The sequence below is a fragment of the Dipodomys ordii genome, unplaced genomic scaffold (assembly GCF_000151885.1).
Source record: "Dipodomys ordii isolate 6190 unplaced genomic scaffold, Dord_2.0 Scaffold25, whole genome shotgun sequence".
Lineage (NCBI taxonomy): Eukaryota > Metazoa > Chordata > Mammalia > Rodentia > Heteromyidae > Dipodomys > Dipodomys ordii.
In genome coordinates this window covers 274885-290306 of record NW_012267241.1, presented here as the reverse complement: position 1 = coordinate 290306, position 15422 = coordinate 274885, and the positions used below count along the sequence as shown (strand labels likewise).

General features: G+C 44.3%; 1 protein-coding gene across 2 annotated transcripts in view; it reads right to left on the bottom strand.

The window, feature by feature from the left end:
• The window catches only part of Loxhd1 (lipoxygenase homology domains 1), a 135855-nt gene that overhangs the window by 49396 nt on the left and 71037 nt on the right, over window positions 1-15422 (bottom strand). Inside the window, exons 18-21 of one of the 2 annotated variants that reach the window (XM_013014848.1) lie at window positions 11969-12129; window positions 9111-9585; window positions 8527-8681; window positions 6265-6398 (exon numbers count right to left, since the gene is read on the bottom strand). In XM_013014848.1, coding sequence (XP_012870302.1) covers window positions 6265-6398; window positions 8527-8681; window positions 9111-9585; window positions 11969-12129 — 925 coding nt within the window. The remainder of the gene's footprint in view (window positions 1-6264; window positions 6399-8526; window positions 8682-9110; window positions 9586-11968; window positions 12130-15422) is intronic. The other variant, XM_013014849.1, reaches the window with a different exon arrangement.

The window sequence follows — 15422 nt, the reverse complement described above, 5'->3', positions numbered from 1 at the left end:
GGACTTCCTTTCTGGAATCAATTTATGAGTCAGAAGTACTTTAACAGAGAGTGTTGTGCATAGAGATGCTTCATACGCATGTGCTGGGTTCATGATTAAAGGAACCAGTTCTGCTTTTGGATCATACAGTGTGTGGTTAAGGAGCAGGCAGAGATGGGTGGGCCATCTGGGGAAGGGTGGTAAAAGTCACACTTCTCCAAGAAGAGGCAGGACCCATTGGTGATGGAAGGGACTGGACAGAAGGAAGGTAGACTAGGATGAGGGAAGGAGGTAACCATGGCCTTGTCCTTGTAACCAGATCATCTGGGGCTATAAATCCCAGCTCTCCTGCTGAAATCAGGATCCTGGGTCTAACTAGTGCCATGTTGGCAGCGTGGTAAATGATAAGGAATTTACAAAACCTCTTGGAGTTGGAGTACTACCTCCAGGAGAGAGGAGTGGGGACTTGGACAGTAGGTTGCTGAACCTGACAGACCTGTACCATGAACGTTCAAGACTCTGAACTCTTGAACTCCCTGTGACACTGCCCCCTGACCATGACCCTCTTTAGGCCCCAATCATCTCTGCCACCATTTTGAGCCATGCCTCATGTCTCTGACTCTCCGCAGGTCACCATGGTGTTCCTCTTCAGCTCTCCATTAGAACTGATCTGATTTGTTAGGACTGCTTTTCTGCTCTTCCTTTGCTACCCTCATGGCTCAGTTTCCAAATTGCAAGTTTTGGGGGGACACATATCTGCCTGCAGTTGCTGGCTTTCTAATAAAGACTCCTGATTCGACTTCTCAAAGTGTTGCTTCTCCATATCTCGTGATTGAATTCTCATTTAACACTACTATTCATTGTGTGATCTTGAGCAAGTCCCTTTACCTCTCTGTGCTAGGGTTGCTAGATTTGGTCTTTGAGGAGTCTCGGTAATATTTGCCTTTTGGACATGTTTTCATGTATATCTCATCCAATAGTTGGGACATACCTGTATGGTGAGAAGGCTCTTGGTAAGAATTTGTAATGCTATTATGGTTGTGGATATTATTTCCCTTCCTTTTCTTTCTCCTCAGCCAGGCCGGACTTTCCAGATGTTGTAGGCTGGGCACCTCCCCTCTAGTTCCCAAGCTCCAAGAATCACCCCTCATTGCATTCCATTTGAGCCTTTCCCCTTTTTGCCCTGCTAGATAAAGGCCCACTGGGGACTAGTCTGAGTCTAAGAATGGCCAGTGTGCTCTGAGGCTCTGGACTCCAGCTAGGCCCACATTTTCCTAAGGTATTCAGTACCACTTGAAGGGCTGACCCCCACTTTATTTCCCCAGGGCAAGCAAGGCACCAGGTACATGCGCATATGCTTGAGCACAGGCAGGTCATTCCAACCTGGGCTTAGCTGTAAGTTCCCTCACCCCAGGTAGAGCATTCCACTCTGGGCCTGGCCAAAAGTGCTTGCTCTTGGTCCCCAAGAGACCGTAACCTGTTTTTTATTTTCTGCTTCCTTGTTAAAACCCCCATAAGCTCGGCCCCAAATCCATCCCCCTCACACAACCTGGATTCCCGCAGGAAGCTTGCTGTCCCTTGCTGCTGTGCCTCAACACAGTCCTACCCTGTTGAGACTGAGTTGACTGTTCCTTTCTCCTCCATTTTCCTAACACCACTGACACCAGCATGTTCTCGAGTCCGTGAGCAAGAGCTCCGTAGGTGGGCTCAGATAAGTAGGGAGGGGCAGTTTTATATTGATGGACATAGAGTAAAGAGGCAGGAGGAGCTCAACCTAGGGTACTATGAGTGAAAGGACCATTACATCAGTGTTTGCACATAAAAATGAATACTGTTCTACTTCTCAGCTTTTAAATGGATGAACGGGAAAGTTAAAGTTTCATTCAACCAAATAACAACTTCTGAATAATGGGCTGTAGCTCTAAATTATGGGAGAGAGAAGAGATAAAAGAGGGTGGAGTCAGGGTAAGGCAGAGACAATGAGAAAGGGAAGTCAGTGTGGCAGACACAAAGAAAGAGCTGGGGGGGGGCGGTGAACTAGGGAGAGAGGGAATAAAGTCAGAAAAACAGAAAGGAAAGGCATAAAGCCTCCCATTCCCATCCCTCGAACACAGGAGGGGAGCCTGCTGGCTTTGGTGGAGCACAAGTTCCATTCTCCCAGAGACACCAGCAGAAGGACTGCGAGGCTCCCCGTCACGCTCACAGCTGCAATACCAGAGGATAGACAGACAGAACCAGAGTAGAGCCAAGCCTGGGATGGGTGCTCAAAGCTTGGCCTCCTTCTTCTCATTGCCAACAAACACACATGGAAGTTAGCGGAGATGGGCCACTCTATTCCATCAATCCTGCTCAAGCAGGTCTCTGGGAACATGGGCGTGAGCAAGCAGGAGTGTTTTGAGAAAGGCATGCAGGTATTTGGTGCTAAGTATGCTCAGGGCACATACCACAATGCTTAGAGTAGGGCAAGGGGAAGAAAGTAGATGGTCCAGAGTGAGCTGGAGGTTTATTCAAGGTTTGAGTCAGAGCTTGGGACTATGAATAAAAACCTCACTTCAAAGTAAAACATTGAATGAGGAGTTTGTAGAGTTGAGTGTTGTAAGTGTAAATGATTTCATATGGAATTTCCCACATTGGGGTATAAGCTAAAAGCAAGAAAACGTCAAATATAAATAAACTGACGATGTCAATAATGACAAGAACATAGTGCTCTGCCAGGCTCTCTTCTGGGTACTGGGGAGACACAGCAGTAACACAGAAAGAAAGTTATTACTCAAAATGCCATTTTCAGGGAGATAATAAAGGCTAAATACACCAGTTTATTATAGGTCAGATTACCCAGGAAAAAAGAAGCAGAGAAGGGAAAAAAAAGGGAGAGGGGCATGCTAGGCCTCACTCAGAAAGTAACATCTGAGCAAGGGGGAAGGACAGACAGGGAGAGGGGACAACCAATGCGAAGGCCTCGAGGGGGAGGGACCATATCTATTGGGTTTAAAGGGAAGCAAAGAATAAGTGTGATGGGAAGTAGACAGCAACCAAGATAAAGAGATAGAAGGGGGCACAGGGCAGACCTTTCAGGCCAGGCAGATCACTGGGCATATGTCTTGCAAATGGCAGGTTTGTAAGCAGAAGCATAACATGATCCTGACACCCTGGCTGCTTTAGACACTAGGAGGACCTGAGTTGTAGGGTGGTAAAGATGATGTAAGCATGAGAGGCAGGGAAGATTTGAGGATGTTCAGATCCCAGGGAGGTTGTTGACTTGGTCTAAAGCGGGTGAGGGATGATGTCCGTGTTCTCCAAGACTCCTGCCTGCAGAGCTTTGGTTCCTGAGCAATAAAGGCCAGAGAGAGCCCAGAGAGCCCAGAGTACTGCAGAGACAGTCTCTCTCCAAAAGATAGGAGATTTGCAGTAGAAAATCTGTTCTTCTAGTCTTCTGTGATTGAATATCTCTCTCTCAAAGTAAGCTTGGCTCGAAGTCCCTTGGCGTGAAGGTTACTGAAGCTGACTTGGCAAAGAGCCTTACTGGAGAAGTTTTCGTTTTGTTTTGTTTATTTTCTTTACTAACCAAGTCTAAACCAGTGAAACCTACAGAAAAGAATAAGGCAGAGGAAGAGGGGAGGAAGAAAGAAAGAGCAGGGTAAAAAAAGGAAAGAGGGAAAGGGGGGAAAGAAGAGTAATGAGAAGATTTCATTCACAAAAGCAATAAAAATATAATATAATATAAACTTAACCAGAATGAGTAGCAGTTAGATGTAGAAAATTATAAGGGATTACCAAGATATATAAAGGAACAGCTGGGTAAGAGGAAAAGACTACTAAGAAGTAGCACTTAACATTCTAAATATGTAGACCTTCATACATATATTTAATGGCAGAACAATCTAAATTCCAACAGGGAGTTTTTTTGTTTCTTTTCTCTTTTTCTTTTCTTTCAAATCACTTAATGTCTTGATTTGAAAAAGGTAGGAACAGCTAATATTTTTAAAGAATAAGGAAAGAGGACAAGTGCTGACAGATATTCAACTAGATTACAAAGCAACAATAATTTTTAAATTGTTGGGCTGGACCAGAATGTCAAATCAATGGCAGAGAATAACTAGCACTGACCGAGGGAAAGCAGGATGTTCTTAGTTTGTTTCTAACCTTGCACTTCAACAGCACTTTATATTTTTCAAGTCCCAAAGCCTTAGGTTCTCAGAACAGTTTGAGAAGTAATCAGGGCTGGCATCATGACATGCAATTATCAGGAGAGGAAATAACGCCAGGCATCAGTGGCTCACGCCTGTAATCCTACCTACCCAGGAGGCTGAGATCTAAGGATCTCAGGTGAAAGCCAGCCCAGGTAGGAAAGTCAGCGAGACTCTTACCTCCAATTAACCACCCAAAAGGCTGGAAGTGAAGGCATGGCTCAAGTGGTAGGGTGCTGGCTTTGAGCACAAAAGCTTGGGGAGAGCGCCCAGGCCAGACTCTGGTTCCCAGTCATGTGCCCACCACAATCTCATGGGTACCCATGACCCTGGACCATCTGTAAGCTATGCTTGTGTCCCTTTGGAATATTGGGACAAGGTGGGGAGAGAAAAAGCCATACTCCAAGAGACAGGCCACAGGCCTATAAGTGGATTTAATTTGACAAATATTTATTTATTGAGTGCTCACAGAATCTCAGGTACTGGCAGGCCCTCAGGCACCCTGAAGCCCTCCTAGGGGCTGACATACTATCCTCTGCCCACTCTACTTCCCTTGGAGGGGATTCCTTCCTCGCAATTACTGCCCGGCCCTTCCTGCACAAGAGGCAATGTGGCCTGAGGGTGGGAAACACACCAGATTCCACACTGATGGTCCTGCTCTGGCATTAATTGGGAAGGATCCCACATCTGCTTCTTGGCCTACTTTAAGTGGTGAATGTAAGTGTCTGACAGGGACCAATCTGACCTACCACCTGTTGGTGTGCGTTCTACCAGCCAAACATAGGTTTTGTATTTAATATATATATATGTTTATATTTATAATATATATTAATACTTATAAATATATCTGCACTTATTTCTTGGTCTTTTGAGGCAGAGTCTCCCTAAGTAGTCCAGGCTGGCCTCAATTCATGAATCTCAGCTTCCTAAGCAGGCGTGGGTCACCATGCCTCGCTTGATTTTACATTTTCAAGTGGTTGGGGGGGGAAGCCTATAGAAGAACAATATTTTGTGGTATGTGAAGGTTGTATGAAATTTAAGATTTAGTGCCTCATAAATAAAGTTCATTGGAACAAAGCTGTGCTTTTCCATGCCAGCTGCTTTTATTATTGCTATTATAAAGGTAATAAGAGGTTACAATTACATTAGTGCTCTTTATTGTTTTGTATCAGTAGTGAATCTTGAACTCAGGACCTAGGTGCTGTCCCATAGCTCTTTTTCACTAAAAATCAGCACTCTATCACTTGAAAGTTACAACTGTACTTCTGGCTTTTTGGTAGCTAACTGGAGATAAGGGTTTCACTGACTTTCCTGCCTGGACTGATTTTGAAGCATCAACCTCAAAGCTCAGCCTCCTGAGTAGCGAGAATTACAGACATGAGCCACTGAAGGTGCCCAGCTCCAGCTGCTGTTTCTTTCTTTCTGGTTTTGGAGGTTGAACTCAGGGCTTGGGCACTGTCCCTGAACCTCTTTGTCCTCAAAGCCAGTGCTCTACTACTTGAGCCATAGGGCCACCTCTGGCTTTTTCTAAAAGGTTTATTGGAGATAAGAGTCTCATGGGCTTTTCTGCCCGGGCTGGCTTAGAACCATCATCCTTAGATCTCAGCCTCCTAAGTAGCTGGGATTGCAGGTGTGAGCCACCGGCGCCCAGCTTCCAGCTGAGTGGATTCTGAGGAGAAACCAGCAAAACTGGAAATATTCTCTACATGGCCTTTACAGAAACCATTGTTAATCACTGGTCCATCAATGATAAAACCAGGTGCTGGTAGTTGACTTCTTTTTTATGAAGAGTCTTCTGGGTGGACAGGGAACACCGGGCCACTGGAATCTGATAGGAACTAAAAAGTCTAACCATCAGAATTGATGGGCAAGCACTACTTGAGTAGGTATTCTCCCAAAGTCTTGTCTGGCAGAGCAAGGGGCCTGTCTAATGAGAAGGAGAAAGGCAAAGTCCACTGGCAAAGCCACACTGCTAGCAATGGCAGGTCACAGCTAACCCAATTTCACTTCAGATATCACTCAACCCACCCCAGACCCCTCGCCGAGACCCTCTTAGTGTCAGGTATGGTCTCTTTCCCTCTTCTCTAGCCTTACTCACGTGATCTCATTGTTCATATCAGTGATGTCTATTCTGTCCAGAAACCAGCCTGGTCTGCTGCCTGTGTTGTCATGGCGAATCCGAATCTTGGTCAGAGGCCCTAGGTCAATGGCATAGAGGGTGAAGGTGTCTGTCTAGGAAGGGTGAAAGTAGCAGTCAGTGGGGGTTAAGAACTACCATCTTCTCCCCCACCTGTCAGCTCTACTCTCCTAAGAAGCTGAGTCTGCAGAGGTGGACCATAACACCGAAAGCAACCAGGATGGGGATTATGGAAGATGCAGCTCCTTAGTCTAGCATTTGTTCCATATTGTGTGTGTGTGTGTGTGTGTGTGTGTGTTTAAACCTGCTCTTGCCAGGGGATATTCTCACTCTTGTTATATCCAGGAAGGTGGAAGGGGAAGAAAGGTGATAGTGACATTAAGAAGGAGGCAGAGGAAAAGACAGATTGTCTAGATGCCCACATTTGCAGGGAATGTCTCTCTGTTTGCAGGGATGTCTCTCTCTTTGCAGGGAATATCTCTCTGTGCACTCACACCCTGGGCTTGTGTGTGTCCAAACACAAGTTTTGTTTTGTTTTTAAGTTAAGCACCTGCTAGCCAGTCCTGTAGAAATCCAAAGTGATCCACAGAAACAGAAATCTTGAACTTGCTCCCTCTTTGGTTGGGAAGATGGAATTACATATAGGTCTATGAGAATCAAATGCATGGAGGAAGTAGATAATACTGGGACTCCATAAAGGAAGGGAATCTTCCTGCTACACTTTTTTTTCTTAACTCTTTATTTGGAAAACTGTTTCAAATCTTCAGAAAACTTACAGAAATAGTACAAATGCAAGTCTGCACACTTTCACTTAAATTCTGCACTTAGGTGCATTATTTCCTGAATTATTCTCTTTCTCTGTCTTGCTCACTCTCCTTCCCTCTTGCTAGTTTGTACTGAATCCATTGCAAATAAATGCCAGATACTACGCTCTTTCATCTTTAAATATTTCTGCATGAATTCTCCAAGACAAGAACATTCCATATAATTGTAGCGCAATGATCCAATTAGGAAACAACACAATAGTCATGGGTTGATTAATGATGGGGACACATTCCGAGAAATTTGTTATTGTCATCATGTGAACACCACAGAGTATAATTACACAAACTAAGATGGCTATGACATCACTAGGTGAAATCATCTTAGGAGATCATCACCATATATGCCATTTGTCATTGGCTATGAAATGTCCTTACATAGCAGATGACTATTATTGCTTTAACATTATCTTTTTGCTTTGTGAGGCTGGGATTTGAACTTAAGGCCTCATTCCATGACTACACTATTTTCCAATTTGCAAACCATAGTCAAATTTCATCAGTTTGTAAATATAATAGCTATAGCACTTAAACATATAGCTATAGCACTTAAACTCAGAAACAAGCCCAGATCATCAAGTTGTAGGAAGGAGTACTGAAAGGAAATGCTAGGAAAGAAATCAAGCAATGAGCCTGAAAGTATTTTAATGGATTTTGTTTATTGTTTTCCTTCTTTGGTTGTTGAGGGGATCCAGTTTGGGGGTGAGGCAGAGATGGAAAGGGTAGATGAGGGGGCAAGGGTTTCTATAAAATTTCCAAGAATAAAAATGACAGCTTAATTTTTTTTCATGCTTTTCCTTCTAAATCTGGAAGTGTCTGAGTACCTCAGGAAACAGTAAAAGTTTCTCGGCCTGACTTTCAAGGTCATGACCAAACCCAGACCTCTGCAAAGCATTGGTTTTGCACAAAGTCATCCATTGCTGGAAAGCACCAGCCACAGCTCAGCTAGGAGATGCTCAGTGCTCAGGCTGGACTTCCACCACTTTCTCACCTCTACCTCATTGTTCATACACTCATCCTGTCTTTTGTCATTGTCCTGTGTACATCTACCCAATTCCCATCTACCAGGTTCAGTCACTCCTTCCCACCAAGTCTTCCCCAAGGTGTCAACTTGTAGTGAGCTATTTCTCCACAAACTCCTGCCCAGTCCACTCAACACCTGATATTCTTCCCTGGCTGTTTCTGAGGGTCACCTTTGGGCTCCACATGCAGGAACACATCTAGACTTTTTTGTCCTTCCATCTAAAGCACTGGTGATTACAGAAGAGGCTCTGTCATCAAACTTGAACAGACTGAATGAAGCAGATATGTTGCTGGGTAGGATTATGATGGGAACCACTACACTCCATGTGTGAGTCACATCCACCCACCCACACAAGGGTCCAGAAAGCCCTCACTTTACCTGCCCCTGTTCAAACTTGTTGGACTTGTCTGACTTCTTCAGAGACCGCTCTCCAGTGTCCCCATATTCCTCACCATAGATGGTCAGGTAGACGTTAGCATCAGTGCCCGCCTTAGGCACATTCCCTGTGATCACCTGGACTTCATAAGTATTAGCTGGAGACACAAAGAAGCGCAACATTGAGGACACCTGAGCTCAGAGGTGGACCTGGGCCCAGCCTCACAGATGCAGGTAGATTCTGTGGGCAAGAAGAACCTACAGGTAGGTCCATACCAACCTGGCACAGACCCTTCTTCCACCCATGACTTACCTTCACCCTAAAATGAAGAGTAGAGGTGAACTTCATCAATCTCCCCCACCTCTACTCCCCACATTTGGTTATACTGAGCACCACCCAAAGCCATTGTTTCCTCCTGAGAGCCTTGGGACAAGGGCACTGCTTGGCCCAAGCAGAATGGTCAGTAGTGGCTTTCCAGATGCAGATTAGGAGAGCTATTTAGGAACCATGATGGGTTCCAGCCTATTTGCCTCCATACAAGAGAGACAGTCATCCCTCCCACTCCCAAGCCCCTCTTCAGGCTTACGCTCAGGACCCGACTGGCCTGTTGGCACCAACTCCACGACAAGTTCATCATCCTCCTTGCCTCGGGCCAGCCAACGATGGGCTTCGAACTTGTGCTGTTCAATTACTGCCTGCATCCCAGGCCCATATTCCTCCTCCTCCTCCTCCTCTTCTGACTCCTCCTCCTCCTCCTCTTCAGAGGAAGATTCCTCTGATGAAGACTCCTCCTCCTCCCCACTCTCTTCCTCCTCATCGCTGCCTTTCTTTTTCTTCTTTTTCTTCCTCTGTAGCTTGGCCTTCAGGCGCTCCTTCTTGAGCAGCTGCCGCAGCTTGTCTTTCTCTTTCTTCTTCCTGGCCTCCTCCTCAGGTGTGAGGTCCTCTTCCCGCACCACCAGGTGCCGCAGCCACACTGTGTCCACGAACCAGCTGGGCCCGAAGCCCTCACCGGTGTGCCCCAGCCGGATCTTGTAGATCTCACCCACATCTGCTGCCTCCAGCTGTGCAAAGGGCAGGGCAGTGGCTGGGGTGGTCCCCAGCATGCTCCCTGCCTTCCCTGTGGAGCCAGGAACTGGCCAAGGTGCTGAACTGCAGCTGGAGAAGCCAGGCACCCACATTCACAAACATCTAAGATTCTCCCTCCCCCACCATACCCAGACTGGTTCCTCCTGCCTGACTCCAACCTACCACACGTATTCCATCCTACACTCTGTTGTAGCCACACTGGTCCCCCTAGTTCTTTCTATCAAACACACACACACACACACACACACACACACACACACACACACACATTTCTACTAGTCCTATTTCCATCTTCGCTAATGCTGTTCCTGTGTCTAGTCTGCCTTTATTTCCACCTTTCTCCTAACTGAAGTCTAATCACTGTGCTTTATTATTTTTTTCTTTTAAAAAAATCTTTGTACCTTTCTGTGTTTGCTTTCAGTATTATATTCAGAATTACGTAGATAGAGCTTTTGTAGTAAGCTTTTTTTTTTGAAAAAAAAGTTATTATTTTTCTGCAAACAAAAATCTTACCCAGGTCTTAAGGCCCAGGTCCCTCCCTCCCAAGCACACAGCCTGCTTGTGTTTTCCTGCATTCTGAGAGCTGAGATTGCCCAGGGCTCTGGCCCTGGAACAGGTACCATCTTTGTGCTCTGGAGTTGTGAATTGCTTAAGGGCAGAGACCTTCCTTTTGTGTTTCTCTCCACTGGGAATGGTGGACATGGATTTGATGGACAGGTAGAGGGACTCCTCAGCCTCAGATGGCATTATCAGTCTGTCCTGAGCCTCATATTATCAGGAAGGACCTGTAATAGAGCTAAGGACTGGTCTCTGCAGACCTTGTAAGGAGGCTCACACAGCATCCCTGATATTCAGTCTTCTCATGGACACCTTAATGCTGGTGAGTATCTGTTGTGGCATTTGGCCCTTTATGAAATCCAGTTTCACCAGTTTGAGTGCCAGGGGAAACTGAGGCTTAGGCAATTGCATAGTTACTTAGATATCCCACAATTTGATTACAGGTCTAGATGAAAACACAGGTCTCCTGATCAAGATGCTCTCTTCATAAATCCACAATATGGTCGAACTACCTTTGTGAGAAAATTAGCAGTCAAGATGGAGCCAGAGGTAAGGGGAAGAAGAATTCATCCTTCTCAGCTACTTAAGAGGGTATTGGTGCTGGGTCTGAACTCATGTCTTCAACTTATTCACTCTCCTCTCCCACACTTCTCATTCTGGTCATAGCATCCCTGTGACCACTCTAACCCAAGCAGATTTGCTTGTCACCTTCACATCTGCCTGTTGGCTGAGTTTGCCTCTATCACATCCACCAGCTGGCCTCTAGAAAATGAACCACTCCATCACCTATCCATCAGTGTCTCAGTTTCCCTGACATTGACTCTTTCGATTGTTACAGGGACTATGTTACCAGCCAGGCAAAAGCTGAGGCTCAGAGAGTTCAGAGCCTCATCTGTAGTCAATGAGGGCATTTAACTAACTGAGCACCTTGCATCTCCAATATCCAGAGTGGCCTTGGCCTTCTTCTTTGGGCACTTGAGAAGGATTTTTTTTTTTACTTGTGGCACATGAATATATAGAGCGTGCTTCTTGTACATCTGCAGATGTGCATGTGCATTTACACACATATTCTCATGTCCAACACAAAATATTCATTTCTCCCCCTACCCCCCACATCCTCTCTTCTTGTGAATAACATGTTCACAGGGAAAAATCCTCTTCTCTAGGTTTGCAAAAATGGAAGAAAAGAGAACTGGGACATTTAGAATACAGCACAAAGCTCTAGCATGCCTCAATGCCTTGCCTGTCACCAAGCTTGGGAGTTAGAGGCCCCATAAAGGAGTACAAGAGATACTTGGTCAAGTGAGAACTACCCACTCTAGTGGTTCTCAGAATCAGCAGTGGGCTTGATTACTGGGAGAGCTTTTTAAAAGAAAGACATCCCACCCTGAAGACATTGGTCTAGGGTGTAGATTAGATTTTTATAAAGATCCCCAGTGATTTGAACATGAGGCAGAGATGGAAACTTTTGGTCTAGTCCTGTCCTTTCCTTTTAGGCCAAGTCTGAGGAGAGGAGTTACTTTTTAACTCCACAAAGTAGAACTCAGCCAAGCATCCAGGTCTCTCTCTAAGTTCAAAATGATACACCTTATTTAGCTGCTCCCAAAAAGATTCCCCTCCCCTTCCAGGATGCCAAGGGAACCCTGGCCCAACCTGTCCTCCAGGTGGCATCTCCCACACAGCTGAAGGGAGGTAGCCTATTCTTGAGTAGCCATTGGCTGAGAAAATACAATCATACAAGGCACCACCTTGGTGTCCACTGCACTTCTGCTGGCACCCAACTGTCTCCGCACCACATACCTGGAATATGTCCTTGGATGCCCGATCAAAAACTTTGGAACGGCTGGAGAGGAAGAGCACTTCAGTCTTGCCTTCCTCACCATAGATCTGCATGAAGACTCGAGCAGTGGTGCCGGCACCACCTATATCCCCAGTCCAAATCTCAACCTCGTAGTGAACCACTGGGCAGCACACAGGGAGAAATGGGACACTGAATAATAATAACAATGAACAATAAAATAAGCATTCTCAAACCTGTGCTACATGCCTGGTACCTCGCAGGCACCATTTTATCCAACCTTCTCCCAATACCGTAAATAAGTGCCATCATTCCCATGTCATAACAGGACAATGGAGGAACTGAGCAAGTGGTGAATGGGAAGTCTCAGCCATCAGACTCCAGTATCCAGTAACTCGCGTCCTCCAGTATCAAGAATGAAGATGATTCCCTATGTCAGTTGGTGCTCCCTGCTGACTTCCTCCTTATTAAGAATAACCCTTTCAAAACTCATGTTGAAATTTAGTTTCCACTGTAAGAAATGAGGCCTTAAAAAGTTGATTAGGCTATGAAGACTCCATCTTTTCTTATCTTTATACCTCTCCTATTTTCTGATGTAGCAAAAGGCTCTAACCTGATGCTAGCACTTTGATATTGGACCTTTTGACCTCCAGAACTGTGAGCCAAGAAATTTCTGTTTCTTGTATACTATCCAATCTATAGTAGTTAAAGGGGGTAACCAACCAAACAAACAAAAGAGCTAAGACAGACACTATAAGGGAAGAAGGTAGCAAAAGACAGGTTTGCTTCTTTGCCATCTTTTCAGTAAAGGACAAGGGGTTGGAATGGCAGTACTCATTTAAATATAAATACCTTCAGAGCACACCAACACATGCATTACACTTGAAGGACTACTTATCAAGGTGTTAGAGGCCAAACATGAGTTACAGGTATTGTCCAGTAGAGGGCACTTCTCGAGGAAGTACAAAGCATCTCCCAGAAGAACTATGGCATCTGTCTACATGACTGTTAAAACACTTTCCCTCTTGGCAAAGCTATAAGATAATACTCTTTTCGTACAAGGATCCCCTATTCTCATAGCAATGTGAGAAATCAAGGACTGAAAATGAGAGGACTGGTTGACAACCTGAAGATAGTGAACTACAAATACTAGGTTCAGTTAAGAGCAAAGCTGGAATAGTATATGGATGACAGTGGGTGATCCTGCCTGCTGTCAGTCCCCAGCACAAAAGGTGGCCGTGATTCTATAAAAAGAGGAAGGAGAATAAGGAATCTTTGGAAAACATGACTGAGTTATTGGGAACTGAAATATGGCAGCCTAAAGTCAATAGTAAGGAAAAAGTCAAGAATATGTCCTAAAAGCAGAAGAAAAATTCCCCAAGATTAAAAGACCAATGAGGAGCAGCCATGATGGCACACATCAATTCTGCTCAAGAGGCAGATTTAGAAGGACTGTGGTCCAAGGCTGGAGTGGGGAAAATTACAAGACCTTATCTGACAAGGGTGGAACCAATGCAACAGAAACATACACAAGACAATATGGTGGAAATGATCTGTACAACTTGGGGGAGGAAGGGAGAAAGTAGGAGACAAATGAGGGAAGGGGTAACAAGTTTGACAAGAAATGTACTTATTGCCTTACTTATGTAACTGTAATCCCTCTATACATCACCTTGACAATAAAAAATCATCAATAAATTCCAGTAATATATGGTTTAGAAGAAAAAAAAGACCCTATCTGAAAAATGAACTAACAAAAAATAAAGACTGAGGATATGTAATTCAAGTGATAGAGCACTTACCTAGCAAGCACAGGTTCAAACTCTAGTCCTGCAAGACAGAAGAGACTGAGGAAAAGAGAAAGAGAAAGAAAGAAGAAGTAGGAGGAGAAGAAAGAGAAGGAAGAGGAGAAGGAGGAAAAGGAGAAAAGAAGAAGTAAGAGAAGGAGGAAGAGGAGGAGGAGGAAAACCAAAAAACCAGAAATGCTTCTAAACTGAAGGAGACCATGAGTTTCCAGGACAATGTATGGAAGTAAAATCACAAAAGGCATCACAAAATTTCAGAGTTTTAGGGACAAAGATGGGGTCTAGCAAGCTTTTAGGGAAAAAAACAGATGAAAAGCAGAATGGCATTGAACTACTCTACTGCAACATGGGAGCTATAAAGCGTATTCTCTAGAATCATTCTTTTCTAAATTCTAGTGAAAGTGAGAGTTCAGAATCTGATAGCAATCCAAACGATGAGTTGATTGTGAGATTTAATGAAAGAAAGTTGTAGATTACCAGGTCCTGGTCCTGTCAATGTACTTTCACAGGAGTCTGATAGTAAGGATCTGACTGGCTAACATGAGAGATAAACCAAAAAGAGAAAGTCACAGGGTCCAATAAGTGAGACAAAAGAAAGGAAAAAAATTAAAGATGACAAGAATAGCAGCTGCATAAAAGCCTAAAGCAGGAGGGCAGAGGGCTCCAAAGGGATCTCTCGAAGGGAAAAGGGGGAAGATAAACGTCAGGATGACCATTGAGTTGGAACATATGGGAAGAACTTTTATTCCTTTAGAGTTTTCTCAAGATAAGATCGAACCATGTACTAAATTGTATCAACCTCTCTTCAATTCTTTCCTCCAGCACCTCAGACTATAACTATATTTAGAGATGGGATTATAAAGAGATGATTGGGTTTAAATACAGTTTTTAGGGTAGGCTCTCATCCAATGTGACTCCTTTAAGAAGAGGAAATTCGGACCCACAGAGAGACATCAGGAGTGTGTGCTTGTGAGAAGAGCATAACACAGCAAAGAGATGAACATCTGCATCTCAGGAGAGCTTTGTTGTGATCATAGTCATAGCTGACTAACAGACAATGATGAGTATGGAGAAATGTAAGGATGAACTTCTTCCCAGCTCTATAAAGAAACAAAACTGTATAAAAATGACATGTAAATATCATGCACCAGGTGACTGCGCAGTGAATAATTTTACAGAGGCTCAAGAATGTAAAGACGGAACTCTGATCTAATTATACTGACGATTGGAAAGAGAAATGTGTATATGTACACATATGTGTGTGTATTAAATAAGCTAAATCCTTTTTCTTATAAGAGGAATTCAATAGATAATGTCTAATGCTGAAAGATCAACAAATGGAGAAGTTTATTATTAAATTTCAGAGGAATGAGCTAAAGTAATTAAAGTCGTTTTTCTTTGAATAATAAGGGGAATGGGATGAGGGAAAAGAAAGGGAATGAAATGGCTTCATTATTATTATTATTATTTTGTTGGTTGAGGTCTTGAACTCAGGGCCTCGGACTGTCCCTGAGCTCTTTTGCTCAGGGCTAATACTCTACCACTTTGAGCCACAGCTCTACTTCTAGTTTTTACATGGTTAATTGGAGATAAGAGTCTCACTGGGACTTTTGTGCTCAGGCTGGCTTTGAATCACGATCCTCAGATCTCA